Raw genomic sequence first — 17,505 nt, forward strand, 5'->3', positions numbered from 1 at the left:
CCTTGAACAACGTGGGAGGTAGGGGCGCCAACCCTCCGTGCAACCAAAAATCTGCATACGACTTCTGACTCCCCCCAAACTTCACTACTAATAGCCTACTGTTGACCGGAAGCCTTAACAGTAACATGAACAGTCGATTAGCCCTTATTTTGTATCTTCTACGCATTATGCCCTGTATCCTTACAGTAAAGTAAGCTAGAGAAGAGGAAATGTTATTAAGGAGATCATAAGGAAAATACATTTACAGTACTGTACTGTACGTGTCGAAAAGAATCCACATAGAAGTGGACCCTCACAGTTCAAATTGTGTAGTTCACGGGTCAGCTGTATGCTGCGCCTCCCACACGATGCCATCAAAAACGCCAGCACACATTCAGTGGGTCATGCTCTTTGATGGGAGAGAAGCAGCTCATGCCGATTTGTCTGTTGGCCTCTCCCAGCCAGACCCTTTCCGCCCCTTGGTATTTTAGCCATCTTTCTAGGGTGCAGGCGAAGCTTCCAGTATCCGGTAAAACCAGTGGCTATCGTGAGCCTGGATGCACTGCCTCCTTCTCTGGGAGGGTTTCTAGCACAGCCCTCTCGCCTCACTCTGGTGGTTCACTCTAACATGGGCTTCAAATGCCACAGCCTGTGTCCTGTTAGGAAGCAGTAGCCTTGGCGACAGGCCAAGCTACCCAATGAAGATGAGGCAGTTCCAACCTCTGGGACCGGTTCCAGGAAACACTATTTCTAAAGACTCCAGCTGCTGGCAACTGCATTTTATCTCTAACCATTTTTTAAGACACCATTTACAGGGAAATGGTGGGATTTCGAAGTGAATTTCTACGGAGGTGAAATTCACCTGGCATAAGTAACTATTTCAAAGTGAACATTCAGTACATTCACAATGTTGCACAACACCACCTCCGTCTAGTTTCGGTGCATTTCCATCACTCCAGAATAAAACTCCATACTCATTAAGTGGCTCTCCCCACAGCCCCTGGCAACAGCCAACCTGCTCTCTGTCTCTATGGATTTTTCTATTTGGACATTTCGTATAAATGGAATAATTCACAATGTGCCCCTCTGTGTCTGAACTATGTAACGTTTTGAGGTTATATCCAGGGTGCAGCATGTATCAGTACTTTGTTCCTTTCTGTGGCTGAGTAATATTCCACTGTATGGATATACCACAATTTTTTGCCCTTACTTTGTTTGATGGACAGTTGAGCTCTCCCTACCTTTTGACTATTGTGCTTACTTCTGCTTTGAACAGGCATATGCCTATATTTGTCGGAGTACCTGTGTTGGACCATTTTACATTCCGACCGGCAATGTAGGAGGGTTCCAATTTTTCCACATCCTCACCAACATTTGTTACTTTCCATTTTGGGGGGACTATAATCATCCCAGTAGGCGTGAGGTGGGACCTCACTGTGGTTTTCATTTGCATTTGCCTACGGGCTACGATGCCGAGCATCTTTTCATGTGCTTGTTGGCATCATTTACTTTTGAAGAGTGGCCTCAATGTGAAACTTTAAACATTTTGTAACAATCTCAAGTGCACAGAAATGTTGCAAGTGTAGCACAGAGAATTTTTTTTCTCTGAACCACCTGAGTGTGAGTTGCCAGCTGACTCCCTATTACTCCTCAATCCTATGTGTTTCTTGGGGCACCTGGGGGCTCAGTCGCTTAAGCATCTGACTCTTGATTTCGACTCAGATCAACGATCCCATGCTTCCTCAGTTCAAGTTCTGCTAACCTGGGACTTGAGCCTGCTTGGGATTCTCTCTCTCCCTCTCTGTCTGCCCTTCCCCCCACCTCATGCTCTAGGTCTCTCAAAATTTATAAAGAAACTTAAAAAAAATATTATGCATTTCCGAAAAACAAGGACATTCTCTCCCATAACCACAATATGACCGCCCCAGGCAGGAAGTTTGCACTGCTCTATCGCTCTCATCTATGCCTCAGACTTCATGCAAGGTTCAAACAAAAAATACCAATAATATTCTTCACAGCAAAATGAAACCAACCCTGCCAGCACGTTGGTCTTGGACTTCAGCCTCCAGAACCGTGAGAACATAAATTCCTGCTGTGTGAGCCACCTGCTCTGTGGTACTCTGTTGGTGGCCAAGGAAGACGACTATAGCTCCTCATTGGTCATAAGAGGAAAGCCAACCACTTTAGCCCAGTACGATGCTGACGACCGACCACACTTTCAGACTCACGTGACTGTAACACAACACAGACCAATCTATTCCGAAAGCTAGGACAGAAGCCCCAGCTGGCCAGTGCAACAGTATCGGCACATGCACGAGGAGTCCTTCAGAAGTTCTCGCTGCAGTTTCTACGGCGTTCAGGGATGAGATCTACAGTGGAGGGGCAGGGTCCACCTTGGTGCCACAGACCCCTGCCCGCAGAAGCAGCATCTCTTCAAAAGAGCTTCCGGGTCCCCACAGGGACATGCCACTTACAGAAGTCACCAAGCACTTGGGAAAGCCCAAAGTATCGCGTCCACGTGAGGTGTTGGAAGCTCCTTCACGGCTGCTTCCGGTCCATAAGTAATGCTTATGCAATCCGAATGATGCTGCCTGACAATACAGTTGACATATGCTGTCTTATCTGGCTTCTGGAGTAAGCCAGAAGAGTGGCTTCCCAAAGAGGCTCATGTCCTGATTCCCAGAACCTGTGTATACACTATGTAACATGACAAGGAGGAATTAAGATAGCAGATGGAATTAAGGTTGCTGATCAGTTGACTTAAAAAAAATTAACACTTATTTATTTTTGAGAGACAGAGTGCGAATGGGGGACGCGCAGAGAGAGAGGGAGACACGGAATCCGAAGCGGGCTCCAGGCTCCGAGCTGTCAACACAGAGCCCGATGCGGGGCTTGAACCCACAAACCGAGAGATCGTGACCTGAGCCGAAGTCAGAGACGTAACCAACTGAGCCACCCAGGTGCCTCTAATCAGTTGACTTTAAAATAGGGAGGTTATTGGGGTGCCTGGGTGGCGCGGTTGGTTAAGCGTCCGACTTCAGCCAGGTCACGATCTCGCGGTCCGTGAGTTCGAGCCCCGCGTCGGGCTCTGGGCTGATGGCTCAGAGCCTGGAGCCTGTTTCCGATTCTGTGTCTCCCTCTCACTGACCCTCCCCTGTTCATGCTCTGTCTCTCTCTGTCTCAAAATAAATAAAACGTTAAAAAAAAAATTAAAAAAAAAATAAAATCTCATCTAAATCAAGTATGGAGGAGACTTGAGTTATGATTCATCCTGAGGCAAAAACTCCACTCCAGCTGTGAACCCGTGAAATCAGACAAGTTATCTGTTTCCAAAACACAACGGTGGCCTAGGAGAGAGTTTTCCAGGCCAAAAGGGAGAAAGCAGAAAGAAGAAAGTGGTCATAGGTCCCAAGCAAGTCCTCTGAAAGACAGTGTGGTTCTTCAGACTATGTCAAATCCCATCTTCGTGACACTATTTCAACAGAAAAGCTATTTTCACAAGGTGGGAAGTGTCTGACTGTCAGAGAAAAATGACACATTTGAATTGTCCATGTGACTTTTAATTGAGGAAAGGACAAACGCTGTCCTATTTCAGCTCTGAGCATTATTCAAGAATAATGAATTTTCCTATAAACATTCTTCAGCAAGCCACTAACTGGCACATTCCTGGACAATTCGTCTTTTTAAGAAAGGACATGATTTTGTTCCAAAGTATCAGGATTTAACTTTACTTCGTGTGTGTGTGTGTTTGCAAATTTATTTCCCACCTCATTGGCTTCCTGTAAGATTTTTCGTGGGAAGACAGATCAAATAAGGTTTCTCTGTCGTCCTTGTCTCCATCACGATTCCCTCTCACCTCTAGAAACCTGTTTTTGTCTTGGTCAAGACTGCTGTTTGCAAACAGGCTCCTGACCCTCAGAGGAAGACTGTTAGTAAATTGCAGCTCTTGGAAAATCTGTAACACATTGCTGACCTTCTCACCCTGGGGAAGAGCTGACTCGGAAGGGAGCCCCCAGCAGGACCCAGAAAAGAACGACCAGAAGGCAGGTGAGGCCCCCGCATGACAAAGGTATTCAGGGATCTTGGTGACAGTATCTTTCGCAGGATGATCCTGTGACCTACACACAGCTCCAGGCATGCGGCCCCTTCCCTGGTCTCTCTCCTCTTGCTTTGGACTATACTTCTCTTTCCCACCTCCCAAACCTTCTTTTGCCACCCTCTCAACCTCTTTTAAACAAAAATACTTCGATTTTCAGAGCAGTTTTAGTTTCACAGCAAAACTGAGCAGAAAGTACAGAGATCTCCTGTGGCCCCCCCCACCCCGACACCTGCACAGCGTCCCCACCACCAGCACCGCTGACCAGCCTGGTGCATCGGTTACAACTGATGAACCTGCACTGACACATGATTAGCACCCAGAGGCCACAGTTCACACTGTCTTTGTTCATTCTTGGCGTTATACCTTCTATGGGTTTGCACAAATGTATAATGACACATGGCCGTCATTAGACTGTCACACAGAAGTCTCACTGCCCTAAAAATCCTCTGAGGATGAGGTGTAATTATACCTGCCTTCATGGCACAGTTCTGAAGATTAAATGAGATAATGTGAGTGAGGGGTCTAGAAAACTGCCTGGCACAGTGGGGGGGTGGGGGTGGGGGGGGGAGCCTCGGTAAGTGGCAGTTATCAGTACGATGGAGGCACATGGGAGCAGGCTGGGCCAGGGGGCTTGTGATGTGGACCATCTGCTCTCCCCAGGGCTCTGTCAGGAAGTGCAAGCCTTCTGTGTGTGTTAACCTGTCAGGGAGGAAAGCCAGGCCGCCTGGAGTAGGGTGAAGCCTGAAAGAAAGCCCGAATCAAGTAACCTCAAACACAGGGATCATACCACACTTACAGATGTTGACCTACACCTCCCAATCCATGGAGGGACCGGTGTGGTAAGTTAAACAACAGACACGCCCAAGAGTCTTAGACTTTTGTTTCCAAAGCCTGAGCCTCAGAGGTGGGAAAGAATTCAGGAGATAGGAGGGCAATGCCTTCACCAGAGCAGGGCGAAGAGTGGAGTTGCCCCAGGACTAGAGGGTAACCCTCACCAACAGCCAGCATGGCTGGGGCTGGGGGTGGGAGTCTTAGGTGCGGCATGGGGGGGGTGGGTGGCAAGACCCAAAAACAAACTGGCTGCCTACTGCTCTGAAGCAGAGAGGGTCCCAGAGGAGAGTGTTGTGCCCCCAGGCAGGACCCGAGGCCACCAAGAGGCACTCGCCTCACCGGCCGATGCTCAGTTGGTGGGTGTCTCATTGGTCACCTGGTGGACAGATGCCTCGAGGACCAAGGGGGCACCTCTCCCACACCCTGGCCTTTCCTAAGTCCTGGGGAGACCCTGAGGCAATCCCAGGGAGGCTGGGGCACCTGGTAAAAACTGAGACTAAAGTTCCTTGCCAGCCAAAAGGATGCATGCTTCAGTGAAAGTCAAGTTATTGGAAAATCAGAAGAATCGCCTTTCTCCCCCGCACCAGAGTTTGTGGATTGAGATTCACAGCAGCCCTATTCACTCTGACTCACGGCGCTGGACGGTGGCCCGTGTTAATGACGGCTCCCCTGCTGCAGGCCCAGCTTCCTGTCCCGTGTGCTTCACTCCGCGGCTTCCCTCCACTTTTGTGATCTGAGTCCTCAGCCTCCTTTGATTCTGGGGCTTCATGCCAGTCCCTGGTCAAGGGCGCCTGCTCTCACCATCTCATCTGGCCTCCTCTGTAGCTCACTAGTCATTTATTACCAGCTGCCTCTTTGAAGGCTTGTTTCCTTGGAATCTTTGTGACTGAACCCGCGGCAGCCAGAGTGCCCTCATGTTAATTATGCCAGTGCCCCCCCACCCCCCCACCCCACACAGAACTGAGCAGGACCAGAAACAGCCATGAAATCCCTCTCTGAGCTGAAATGGCATGTGCTCTACTTGGAAGTGATGAAGTTTAACACCTGCTTGGTACTTTTCACACAGGAATTCATTAGTAAAATAGGTGAGGCTGATGTTCATATAAGGCAAGAAAAAGCAGAGGCTCAGATCAAGCTGTTGTGATTTTATTTCTGAAACCATATTTAATGTAATGGTGCGTGAACTCTTCTGAAACGTCAAATATGAGAGGCTTTAAAGAATTGGTACCAAACTTCCTCCCTATAATATTCAAAATCAAATACAGTAAAACCTTGGATTGCAAGTAAGTTGTTCTGCGAGTGTTCCACAAGACGAGCAAACATTTCTAATAAATTGTAACTTGATAAATGAGCGACGTCTTGTGATACGCGTAGTACGTGACGCCGAATGTCACGTGATCACAACTGAGGCAGTGGTTGTTCTCTGTCTCTCTCTCTCTCACTGCGGGATTGTGGGTAATCACCTCCCATGCTCGGATGCTCGGTCTCAGGCTGTGGTGTTTGGCAGAAATCAGTGATTTTTCAGAACGTTGGAAGGTGCCCACGACTGGCACTAAGGTATTTGTTGTCACCTCAAAGCACCTGTGGACAGTCCTTTGCTTTTCCAGACAAGAGTGAGCTTACGAATGCTTGCTTCATTCTAGGTCAGGCTGCCTGCAGGTAGAGACCCTTTCCCCTGCCGCCCTATTGCCGGTTACACGAAATACAGTGTATGACAAGAGTTTATTAATACTGCACTGTAGTCAACATCCATGTGAGTGTATATAATGGCCCCCATGCAGTAAAGGGTTGAAAAGAAAGGAGGTAAGAAGACGATTACAGGAGAAGTTAAGAAGGAAATCATTGACAAGTACGAATGAGGTATGCAAGTGGCCAGCATTGCAAGACTTTATAAGAAGTCTGGATTGACCATTTGCACAATATTAAAGAAGAAAGAAGAAAGAAGGGGGCTAGGCGCAGCCAAAGGAGTCACGAGAATATCAAAGCAACGGCCACGTGTTCTGGAAGATGTAGAAAAGTTGCTTCTGGTTTATATAAATGAGAAGCAACTAGCAGGTGACACTGTGACCGAGAACTTTATCTGGGAGAAGGCAAAGGCCTTGTACACTGACCTTGTAAGTAAACTGCCAGGTACGTCAACAGAAAATAAAGGCTACAAGGCAAGATGGTTTGATAACTAAGAGAAGAAGTGGCATCCATGCTGTTGTGAGGCATGGTGAGGCTGTGAGTTCAGATGCTAAGGCAGCTGAGGTGTTCACCACCGAGTTCCAGAAGCTCATGGTTTCCAAGCATTACCTGAAGGAGCAAGTTTTTAACTGCGATGAGATGGCGTTTTTTGGGGGGAGAAAGATGCCAAAGAGGACCTACATTACAGAAGAGAATGAAATGTCCAGTCACGAACCCATGAAAGACTGTCTCACCCTCTCGTGCTAATGCAAGCCAGGAGTTCAAAGTCAAGCCCCTGGTCGTGTATCATTCAGAGAATCCACGAGCCTTCAAGAAATGAAGGTGCATGGGGTGGATGGGTGGCTCAGTCAGTTTAGCATCTGACTTCGGCTCAGGTCATGATCTCACAGTTCATGAGTTCAAGCCCCACATCGGGCTCTGCTGACAGCTCAGAGCATGGAGCCTGCTTAGGATTCTGTCTCCCTCGCTCTCTGCCCCTCCCCTGCTTGTGCTCTCTCTCTCTCTCTCTCATGCTCTGTCTCCCCAAAATAAATAAACATTAAAAAAAAAAAAAGAAAAGAAATGCAATGTGCAGAAGAGCCAGTTAAACGTTATGTGGAGGGTCCAACAGCAAGGCTTGGGTCACTTGTATCTTGTTCAATTAGTGGATCAACGAGGTCTTGGGTCCTGCAGTGAAGAAATATCTTTTTGAAAAGAATCTGCCACTCAAAGCCTTGCTGGTCATGGATTATGCTCCTACTCATCCTCTAGGCTTTGAGGATGACTTACTGGAGGAGCTCGAGTTCATTAAGGTCAAGTTCCTTCCTCCCAACACCACTCCGATCCTCTAGGCCATGGACCAGCTGGTCATTTTGTACTTTAAAAAGCTTTACACCAGAGCATTATTTCAGCGATGCTTCGAGGTGACCGAAGGAACAAACCTTTCCCTCTGAGAGTTTTGGAAAAGTCATTTCCACATCGTGAACTGCCTCAAGATCATCAATAGAGCATGGGATGGGGTCACCAAGAGAACCCTCAATTCTGCTTGGAGAAAACTGTGGCCTGATTGTGCTCTTGGGCATGACGTAGAGGGGCTTGCTCATGAATGGGAGCCACCGGGTGTCGCTGAGATTGTGTCCTTGGGGAAGACCATGGGACTGGAGGTGAATGAGGATGACATTTGGGAGCTGGTGGAGACACATGGCCTGGAGCTGACCACCGACACACTGCCGGATCTGCATCGCAAGCAACCCCAAGAGGTTACGGAGGAGATCTCGTCTGCAGGGGCGGGGGGGGGGGGGGAGGCAGAGGAATCCCTCACTTCAAACGAGATTAGGGAGAGGTGTAAAATGTGGGAAACAGTGCAAATTTTATAGAAAAGCGCCACCCAAATAAGGCCGTAGCAGTGCAAGCAATGAACTTGTTTAACGACAATGCAATGTCACATTTCCTCAAAATCCTCAAAAGGAGGCAAAAGCAAGTGTCATTGGATAGTTTCCTTATTAAAGTCGCACAGAAAAGAAAAAGATTCCATTGAGTCAATCCACAGCAATGATTCCGTTAGCGATAGTGAAACTTGTCCTACACAATCACCCTCCTCCGTCTTGTCTCCCTCACACCAGCCACGGAGGTTTTCAAAGGTAAGTGGAATTAATTAATTTCTTTTTCTATATATGTTGTATTTTCTTTATTATTTTAAATTATGTTACAGTATTGTCATCATTTTTATGTGAATATTTTTGGACTGTGGAATGAATCATCTGAGTTTCCATTTCTTATGGGGAAATTTGCCTTGATATACAAGTGCTTTGGATTACAAGCATGTTTCTGGAACGAATTATACTTGCAAACCAAGGTTTATTGTAATTCCGATCCAAACCTAGAGTTGGCTGCCTGAGTTTACTCTTTGGTGCCTGGAATGTTTCCACACTCATCATTTGCTTTCATTATTTTATTTATTCACCACCCCAACTCTTCCTGATAAAAGCTGCTTTACACATTTTCAGGGTCTCATTCAGATGCTACTACCCTCTCAAACAAAAGTGTCTTGACCTGGCTTGCCGCCTTGGTCCCTGGAGCTGAGCCCCACCCTCCATCACTGTGATGCTTCTAGACTTTTTATCGTCCTCAACATATTAGACTTTGTACTCTGGTATTCAAACAACGGTGCTTGTATATTTTCTTCCTTTCTAGACTGCCAGCTCTTTTGAGAATAGGGAATTTTTAGGCTCATTTTTATAACCTCAGGGAAGATGGGAGTTTTCCACTTAGTACATATTTAGTGAATTGAATTGAATGAAAAAACAAAAAACAAACAAACAACTCAGCATCACTCCTTTCTCTGAATCAATACCTCAGGAACAGAAATGATGATGGCCTATCCAGAGTCAAATTTCCTCACCTGCAAGGACTCCAGGTCTCAGTAATCCTTTCTTTATTATAATTTTTTTAATGTTTATTTTTGAGAGAGAGAGAGGAAGACACAGGGTCCAAAGCAGGTTCCAGGCTCTGAACTGTCAGCACAGAGCCCGACGTAGGGCTTGAACCCACGAACCATGAGATCATGACCCGAGCCGAGGTCTGATGCTCAACCAACTGAGCCACCCAGGCGTCCCAAGGTCTTAGTAATTCTTTTGAAGGATGTTTATTTCCAAAAGGAATCAACCTAGTTTTCTTCCTCCCTAATTATGTGCTCATTATAAAATATCCAAACTCTACAGGAAAATATAAAGTTAAAATCACCTGTAAGTTAAATCATTTCAGTAAGACAATAAAGATTTTTGTTTATATTTTCTTTAATTTCATTCCATGAAAAAAGCCCAAAGTAGTTCTAATACTAATGACTCCTTTAAAAAAGTCAGGATTCAGTGGAGGAATTTCCAAATTGCTTTGTATTATGGAATATTTCAGACATATAACGCAATTGAGAGAATAATACATGACACACCCTGGTCTCTCTACCACCCAGCTTATCAAATAAAACAAAAATATGTGGGTGAGGTGCCCTGGGACCTCTCCCCAGCAATCTCTCTTCTGAAGTCAGTTTATTATTCCTACACATCTTCAGACTTTTTAAAACATATGTACGTATCTCTAAGCAATACGGAGAATTATTTCCTATTTAAAAGTATTCGTAGGGGCGCCTGGGTGGCTCAGTCAGTTGAGCGTCCAACTCTTGATTTCAGCCTAGGTCATGATCTACTGGTTCGTGTGTTTGAGCCCTGAGTTGGGCTCTGTGCTGACAGTGTGGAGACTGCTTGGGATTCTTTCTCCCTCTCTCTCTTCCCCTCTCCCGCTCGTGGGCTCTCTTTCTCAAAATAAACATCCAAAAAAAAAAAAAAAGTATCTGTAGATGGGATACTATATTTACCCTCCTGAACTGTTTTCCGGAGCAGTTCACTGACACACTGTTCCACTGTTATTTATCGCCCCCCCCCCCCCCCATTTATCTTTTGTCCTGTAGATGCAGAACTGGTTATTTCCCGTAGTTTGTTATCTTGTACGATAATGTGATGAATGGATCTCTCGAGCAAGGATTGCTGTGGGGGGCACACTAGGAGTAGAAGTGATTGGTATCACCTTACACGCACTCTTCACTTTTACTCTCCCCTTTCCAATTAAACAGGACAAGAGTAAGATGTTTGAGGCCCCCATTCATTTGGCATTAGCTTCACATAAATCAAGCACAAGCTCGTAGAAGACATCGCCACTCTTTATTCAAGAAACTTAAATTTTAAAATTTCGAAAAGATCCTCAAATCACCGGCACCTGCAAGCTGTCAGACACACCCCTTCAGAAGTGGGTAAGCACTGGACTGTGCTGTTGGGGACAGCGGCCCGTGGTCAGTGGCGACCAGCAGATGGGTGCCGTGGCTGTGTCATCACAGAAGCCCTGTCGAGGCGGGGCAGCCCAGGGCAGGTGTTGGGTTCATCCTGGGAACTCTGGTGCGAGCACAGGGTCTGGAAAGTGCCGGTCGGCGTGGCCCGAGATGCCAGTTCAAGGCCCCGGTGGGTCTGTCATTAAACAAGGGCCACCCCCTGAGTGGTGTGGACGCAGCTCGGCACTTCTCAGGAAGCGTGGCCCTCAGACGTGAGGGACACATCCTACAGGGGAGGAGCTCTGAACCGCTGTCATGGCCAGTCATCCGGTGCTCTGTGGACGGGAGCCTCTGTCAACCGACATCCTGGAAGAGGCAGTCCTGATGCTCACACCCCCGGACTCTCAAGTGACTTCTGACCTGACCCTGTTTACACGTCCAGCATCACTCCTTGCTTCTACTTCTTCTAAAAGTGGTGATACAGGAATTAATCCTCAGCTAACCAAACGATGGCACAGACTGACAGGAAAACTTCATTCTGGGACGATATCACATCAAAGTTTAAAATAACCCTGAGACGACCCAAAGGACCACAAGCAGAGGGTCAGCAGCCGTGTGTGAGGCGTGTGGTTTCCCAGCTGGACGACGCCCGGCACAGGGCAGGGCTTTGTTTACGGACTTTTCATCTTTGTGCCAAGACTGAGCGAACTGAATCTGCCAGAGCTGAATTGGAGAATCCTCCTTCAAGTCCAGCTGGAGCAGCTAGAATGTTCCAATGCTCCTTGTGAGATGAACTCTACAATGTTCTGAGGCTCCTTGGGAGATGAACTCCTGGGGAAAAGATTTTTTTTTTTTTTTTTCCAGATATGAAGTGTGGATGAGAAGCCAGGACACTGGCTTCTAATCCTATTTCTGTATTTGATTTACTTGTCTGACTTTGAGCAAGTTTCTATCTCTGCATTTGGGGGGGTTTCCCTTTGTAACAATGTGATCCTCTTGTCCCAAAAAGATTGGAGCCAAGCATGATGCCTCAGGTGGGAACAAAACCAGTAAGACAACTTAACCAATTCATCAAATATTAGACACTGTGGGGCACCTGGATGGCTCAGGTCATGATCTCATGGTTTGTGAATTTGAGCCCCGTGTCAGGCTTACTGCTGTCAGCACAAAGCCTGCTTTGGATCCTGTGTCCCCGCGCCCTATCTCAGCCCCTCCCCTGCTCATGTGTGCGCACGCTCTCTGTCTCTCTCAAAAATAATATTAAAAATATTTTTTTAATGTTTGTTTATTTTTGAGGCAGAAAGAGACAGAGCATGAGCAGGGGAGGGGCAGAGAAAGGACAGAGACACAGAACCTGAAGCAGACTCCAGGCTCTGAGCTGTCAGCAAAGAGCCTGATGTGGGGCTCAGACTCACAGACTGTGAGATCACGACCTGAGCCAAAGTCAGATGCTTAACCGACTGAGCCACCCAGGCGCTCCTCAAAAATAAACATTTAAAAAAATATATTGGACATTGTCACCTGACTTTCTGAGCTAAAACCTTAATGGCTTGATCGTGAAGGAAAAAATGAGCAAACAAAGGAAACCATTCTAGTTTAGAAGAACTTATGACCAATGAACACTTAGACAGTTGTTTCTAAAAGACAAAGGAAGGCTGCCATCAAAGGCTGTCACCCACGAACACTGCTGATCACTGGTTACAAACGTTAACAGGATTTCTCCAAGGTGTATATTCACACTTTGCAGACAGACCGATTTGTGTTGCTTAAGTGAGCTATGCATGGAGGGGAATTTTTTAGCAGTAGTGAAAAAAACAGAACAAAACAGGACATACGAAATAAGCCTGCAAGTGACCTGGATTTTTTCCAGGAAAAAAGATGCAGAGTCCGACGTGAGTTTTTCTTTAACGTGTTGGCGGCTTGCTGGTGACCTCTGCAGAGTCGTTGTCCATGGTGAACTGTCCCTGAGTGGTACAGGTGGTGGTGGTGAGTGGCAGGGTGGAGGCTGGAGGTGAGCAGAGACAAGTTCCGCTTTTTCCAGGGCCCCAGGAAGCCCCAGACCACTGATCGGTGGAGCCGATCCGACCTATGCCAGCCACGCCCCACCCCTACATGAAGCACCTGAAATGATGTGGACCGTGGTGGGAAATCCCTGAACAACGTGTGAGCAAGAGAGTCTACAGGGGCAGTGGGGGGGGGGGGGCGGGGGGGTGGGGTAGGCGGGGACTGGCTCTGGCTATTTCTCCTTTGAACCAGAAGTCAGCCAGTTGTTGGGAAGAGGCGCTTTGAGATGGGGAAAGTCTAATCGAGATAATAAGGCTATAACCAGCAGGAAAAATGTACCCGTGGTCCAGCTCACCTCAGTCTCTGTAAGACTGCAAAGACAAGTATCCAAATCTGAGACGCGGATAAAATGAAGCTCTGGTCCAAGTGCAGGAGGGAGACTTCCTACCAGTCCCACCAATCACTAAGTGGTCGCCACGTTGCCCCCAGGGTGGGGGACAAACAGCCAGTCTCAGAACGGCCCTCTATACCTACACAGGGAGGACCCATCCTCTGGAAATTCTCCACCCAGTGTCCCGTGGGAGGAGCAAGGCTGCTTAGTGATTCTTCCTGCTCTGAACCCAGCAGCTGATAAAGGAAGGCAATGTGGACAAAGGCAGAGAAGAAATGCATTTATGGTATATTTAGAAAATTTACAGTAACATTTGTTAACAAACCACAGTGTACTGAAAAGAGAAAGGATTCCACAGACCAGGGCTCCAAAGGTTTTAAAGCATAAAAGTCCCTTCTTCTTCTTCTTCTTTTTTTAAGTTATTTATTTTGAGAGAGAGAGAGAGAGAGAAAGTATGAGCAGGGGAGGGGCGGGGAGAGAGGAGAGAGCGAGAATTCCAAGCAGGCTCCACACCGTGAGCTTGGAGCCCTCTGGATGTGGGGCCTGAACTCACAACTGTGATACCATGAACTGAGCTGAAGACAGACACTTACTTAACTGACTGAGCCACCCAGGCACCCCTAAAGGTTCCTTCTAAAATAAAAAAAAATGCAGTGTCCCTATGGCAGTACTTTTAATATCTATTGACTCAGAAGACATACAGTGATATAAAGAATTCAGTAATACACTAACATTCATTTTACCTTACTGATCTCAAGGACATCTATGCACACTTGCAAATCAGCAGTAGACAAGCACGTGACATTCTGTATTGAGTCTACACAGAGTTCCTGGGTGGGACCTGCCTTCAAGGACCTCGTGTAGTAGTTCTGGGTACCACTTGGAGGAAGCTGAAGGCTGGGAGAGGGAAGGTAATGTAACCCCTCTTGAACCAGCCAGCTAGTGGTTGAGAATCTCCCCCTACTGCCAGGGGTCCTCTCTCTGGGGGACCCTGGGGTCTTTCCTTGCATGAAGTAGGTAAGCCCAGACTAGGGTGGGGAGAAACCAGCTCTCTGTGCAGTGACAGAATATTCTGATGGACAAGTCTGTGCTTTCTCTCCGCGCTCCCTTGTACCTAACCCTTCCTCAGCCAGCCAGACACATCCATGTTGCCTCAGGGGGAACTTGGATTATTAAAGTAGGGCTAGAAAGACAAAGAAGTATTATGCTTTTTTCCTTCAAAGTAGGTTCTGAAAGCCCTTGCTTCAGGAACAAGTTTTGGATGCCAACGCTTTTGATTTATAAGAGAGGAAGGCTTGCAGAAAGGGAGGGCTCCAAAGATACCTAGAGAAAAACACCTCAGAAAGGCCAGGATTGACCTGTCCCTAGGACACCTGTGTTGGGAGAGGCAAGACGAGCGGTACAGAATAACCCAGGAGGCTGGAGGACCCATGTGGAAGGAGAGCAGTGAGCACTGAGAAGCAGGCCTGCACCTGCTTTGTCTTTATCACACTGGGAGCCCATGCTTGCTAGAACCTTGTGGCCACTCAGGGGCACGTTATGCATGCTAAGGCCATATTCTCTGAGGGCCTCTCGCCAGCAGACCTGCATATGGCCATGGGTCCTCCGCAGGATGCCTGCCTGTGCCCCGAGGCAGACTATCCCATAGGACATCCTCATGTCGAAGACCCAGGGAATCTCATGCACTCCCCTCCAGAGGGTGGATGCCCCAGCATCTTGTTCCTGTACTTGGGAGGGGCACATCTGACCATCCAGAGGATGGTACCCTATTTCCCAATAAGGGCATTTGGGGCCATTTTTGCCCCCTAAGAGGCAATAGAATGCAATAGAAAAAGCGTGGAAGCCCCGAGTTTGCATCCTGGCTCTGCTGTGTTCCACAGCCAAATTTTACTCAAGACTCAGTTTCTCATTCAAGAATGGGGAGAAAACTTCACGCCTCCTGGTGTTTCTGAAAAGATCAAGTGGACAGGTGACGTGAAGGCTTTCAGGGAGCTATAAAATGCGAATCAACTGTTAGCCACCGCTCCTTTGAAAATCTAAGCACTGCCTGTAAAATACTCGGACCACATATTAAGCAGACATATCTGGAGTAGCAGTTTCAGGTAAGGTGTATTGTGCCTAATATTTTTTTTTAAACTTGGAACACTGTCTTAAAATTCTTCTGACCACTTATTTCAGTCAAAGACCGAGGGATAGGGATGTGTTATATGAAAGAACTCTTGAGATAAAGAATTGTTTCTATGGAAGAATGAGAATGAATCAAATAAGTCTGAGATAGAAAGAGATGTTCGGAGAGAGGAGGACCTTAAACGCATAAGGATGCTGTGCTCAACCACAGTCTCTCCTTAATTACCCGGCCATAAAGGAGCCTTAAAACTATGTGATAATGGAGAAAGGCAGGGTTTCCATCAGCACACAGCTCAGTGTGCACCTGCGTCCAGGGGCGCTGGCTTCGCTTCCAGTGGGCACTCGCTGTCAGCACAGACGCGAGGCAGAGAGGCCACGGAGGCCACCCCTCCACTCGGCCAAGAAGGGCCCAAGATCCAGCTCCTGTCTGCCCACCTTGTCGGGGCCATCTTCTGATGCTTCCGGTCCCCCGACAACCCGTGAGGCAGGACACAGGCAAGAGCGGGCAAGTGCAGGACCTGAGGCCAAAAGGCTGAACTTTGAATCCTGGGTCTGCTCCTTGCTGGCTACGTAACTCTTTGGGCACATTACTTAACCTCTTGCTCTCTCCAGTTGCAAAGTGGGAAGAGCCACGGTTGGTACTAGTTTCCTTTTGCTGCTGCAACAAATTACAACAGACTTACAGTTTAAACAACACAAATTTGTTATTTGAGAGCAGCGGGTGTTTGAAAGTGCACAGTGGCAGGAGGGCTCCTGGAGGCTCCGGGGAGAGTCTGTATCCTTGCCTTTTCCGGCTTCTGGTGGCTGCCTGCACGCCTCGCTCACAGCTCTTCCTCCAACTTCAAAGCCAGCAGCCTAGCATGGTCCAATCCCTCTGACACTCCCGTCCTTTCATAAGGACATCGAGCGGGCTGGGGGGAGCCCAACGTGGGGCTCCATCCCCCGACCCTGAAATCAGGACCTAAGCCAAAACCAAGGAGAGTGAGATGCTTACCCGACTGAGCCACCCAGACGCCCCTGCATCTCAAGATTCTTAATCACATCTGCAAAGTCTCTTTTGCTCTGTAAGGTAACATATCCACAGGTTCCGGTGTGGCCATCTTCGGGGGGGGCGGGCATTATTTTTCCTACAACAATAGTTGTCAAGGAATAAATACTTAATATAAGACACTTAGAGCCTGGCTTTAGTAAGCACTCAAAATGTGTTAGTTGCTTATTATTATTTGCCTGGGCAAAACCTCTCAGCCTTGAAAGTCTTCCCCGTTCAATAGCTGTGACCCAACCCTTTCATCTGGCCAACTCCCGAGACCTCCTTCTGGAAGCCTCTCCTGACCTAGACTGGGTTGGGGGTCCTGCTGGATTCAGGTTCTTAATTTTGTGTTGTGTTTTAATCATCCATTTCTTCCAGTAGCATGTAAATTCTTTAAGACCTGAGACCTCTGTTTTACTCATGTCTGTGTTCCTGCCTGCTGGCACAGTAGCACTTACTCAAGGACGAAGGGCCCTTCCTGACTCCCTGGCAAGCGAGGGTGGGTGCTGGTTCACGAGCTCCCAGGGGTGCTCAGAACCGTGGAGCTCCTGCATCCTGCCACAGGGGAGCCAAGGGGATTGGAGGGGCGGGGCGGGGGGAGTCTGTATTTTGGGGTCATCGTGCTCTGCACAGACGCAGTTCTTGAGGGCAAACGGCTGGTTTCCCCATCAGTGAAGCACTCTTGCGAAAAGCGGGGAAAGATCCACGCGCTCAGCCTGGAAAGGAAAGCTGGGCTCCTGCAGGTGTCTCGGTCTCATGGTGTTTGTGGAAAGTCACTGTCACACAGCCCCAAGGGGGGTGGGGGTGGGGCAGGCTGGCACAGGAGACGGTCTGGAAAGGCTCAGCTAGTTTGGGTTTTCTGATACATGGAAGGACGACCCGAGAAGTCATCTGCTTTGGTGGTTTATAAGACTTAAAACAGATTCCCTGGCCCTGGCTCAGAACTGCCGAGTAAGAATGTCCAGGGGTGAGGTGGTATTTCTGCAAACTACCCAAAGTCATTCTGCTATGCCGCCAGGTTGGGGAGCCACTGATGGATCTTCCCCGAATTTTCCAGACAA

General features: G+C 47.8%; 1 protein-coding gene across 6 annotated transcripts in view; it reads right to left on the reverse strand.

Annotated features, from left to right (window-relative positions):
- The window catches only part of GNG4 (G protein subunit gamma 4), a 65,072-nt gene that overhangs the window by 38,880 nt on the left and 8,687 nt on the right, over positions 1–17,505 (reverse strand). Inside the window, exon 1 of one of the 6 annotated variants that reach the window (XM_053207187.1) lies at positions 5,543–5,834. The exons of 3 other annotated variants lie outside the window; for them this stretch is intronic. In XM_053207187.1, coding sequence (XP_053063162.1) covers positions 5,543–5,678 — 136 coding nt within the window. In that variant the 5' untranslated portion in view covers positions 5,679–5,834. Of the gene's footprint in view, positions 1–5,542; positions 10,130–17,505 lie in introns of those variants that run through there. 2 more of the 6 variants (XM_015080735.3, XM_053207188.1) reach the window with 2 other exon arrangements.

Source organism: Acinonyx jubatus, chromosome D2, assembly GCF_027475565.1.
Source record: "Acinonyx jubatus isolate Ajub_Pintada_27869175 chromosome D2, VMU_Ajub_asm_v1.0, whole genome shotgun sequence".
Classification (NCBI taxonomy): domain Eukaryota; kingdom Metazoa; phylum Chordata; class Mammalia; order Carnivora; family Felidae; genus Acinonyx; species Acinonyx jubatus.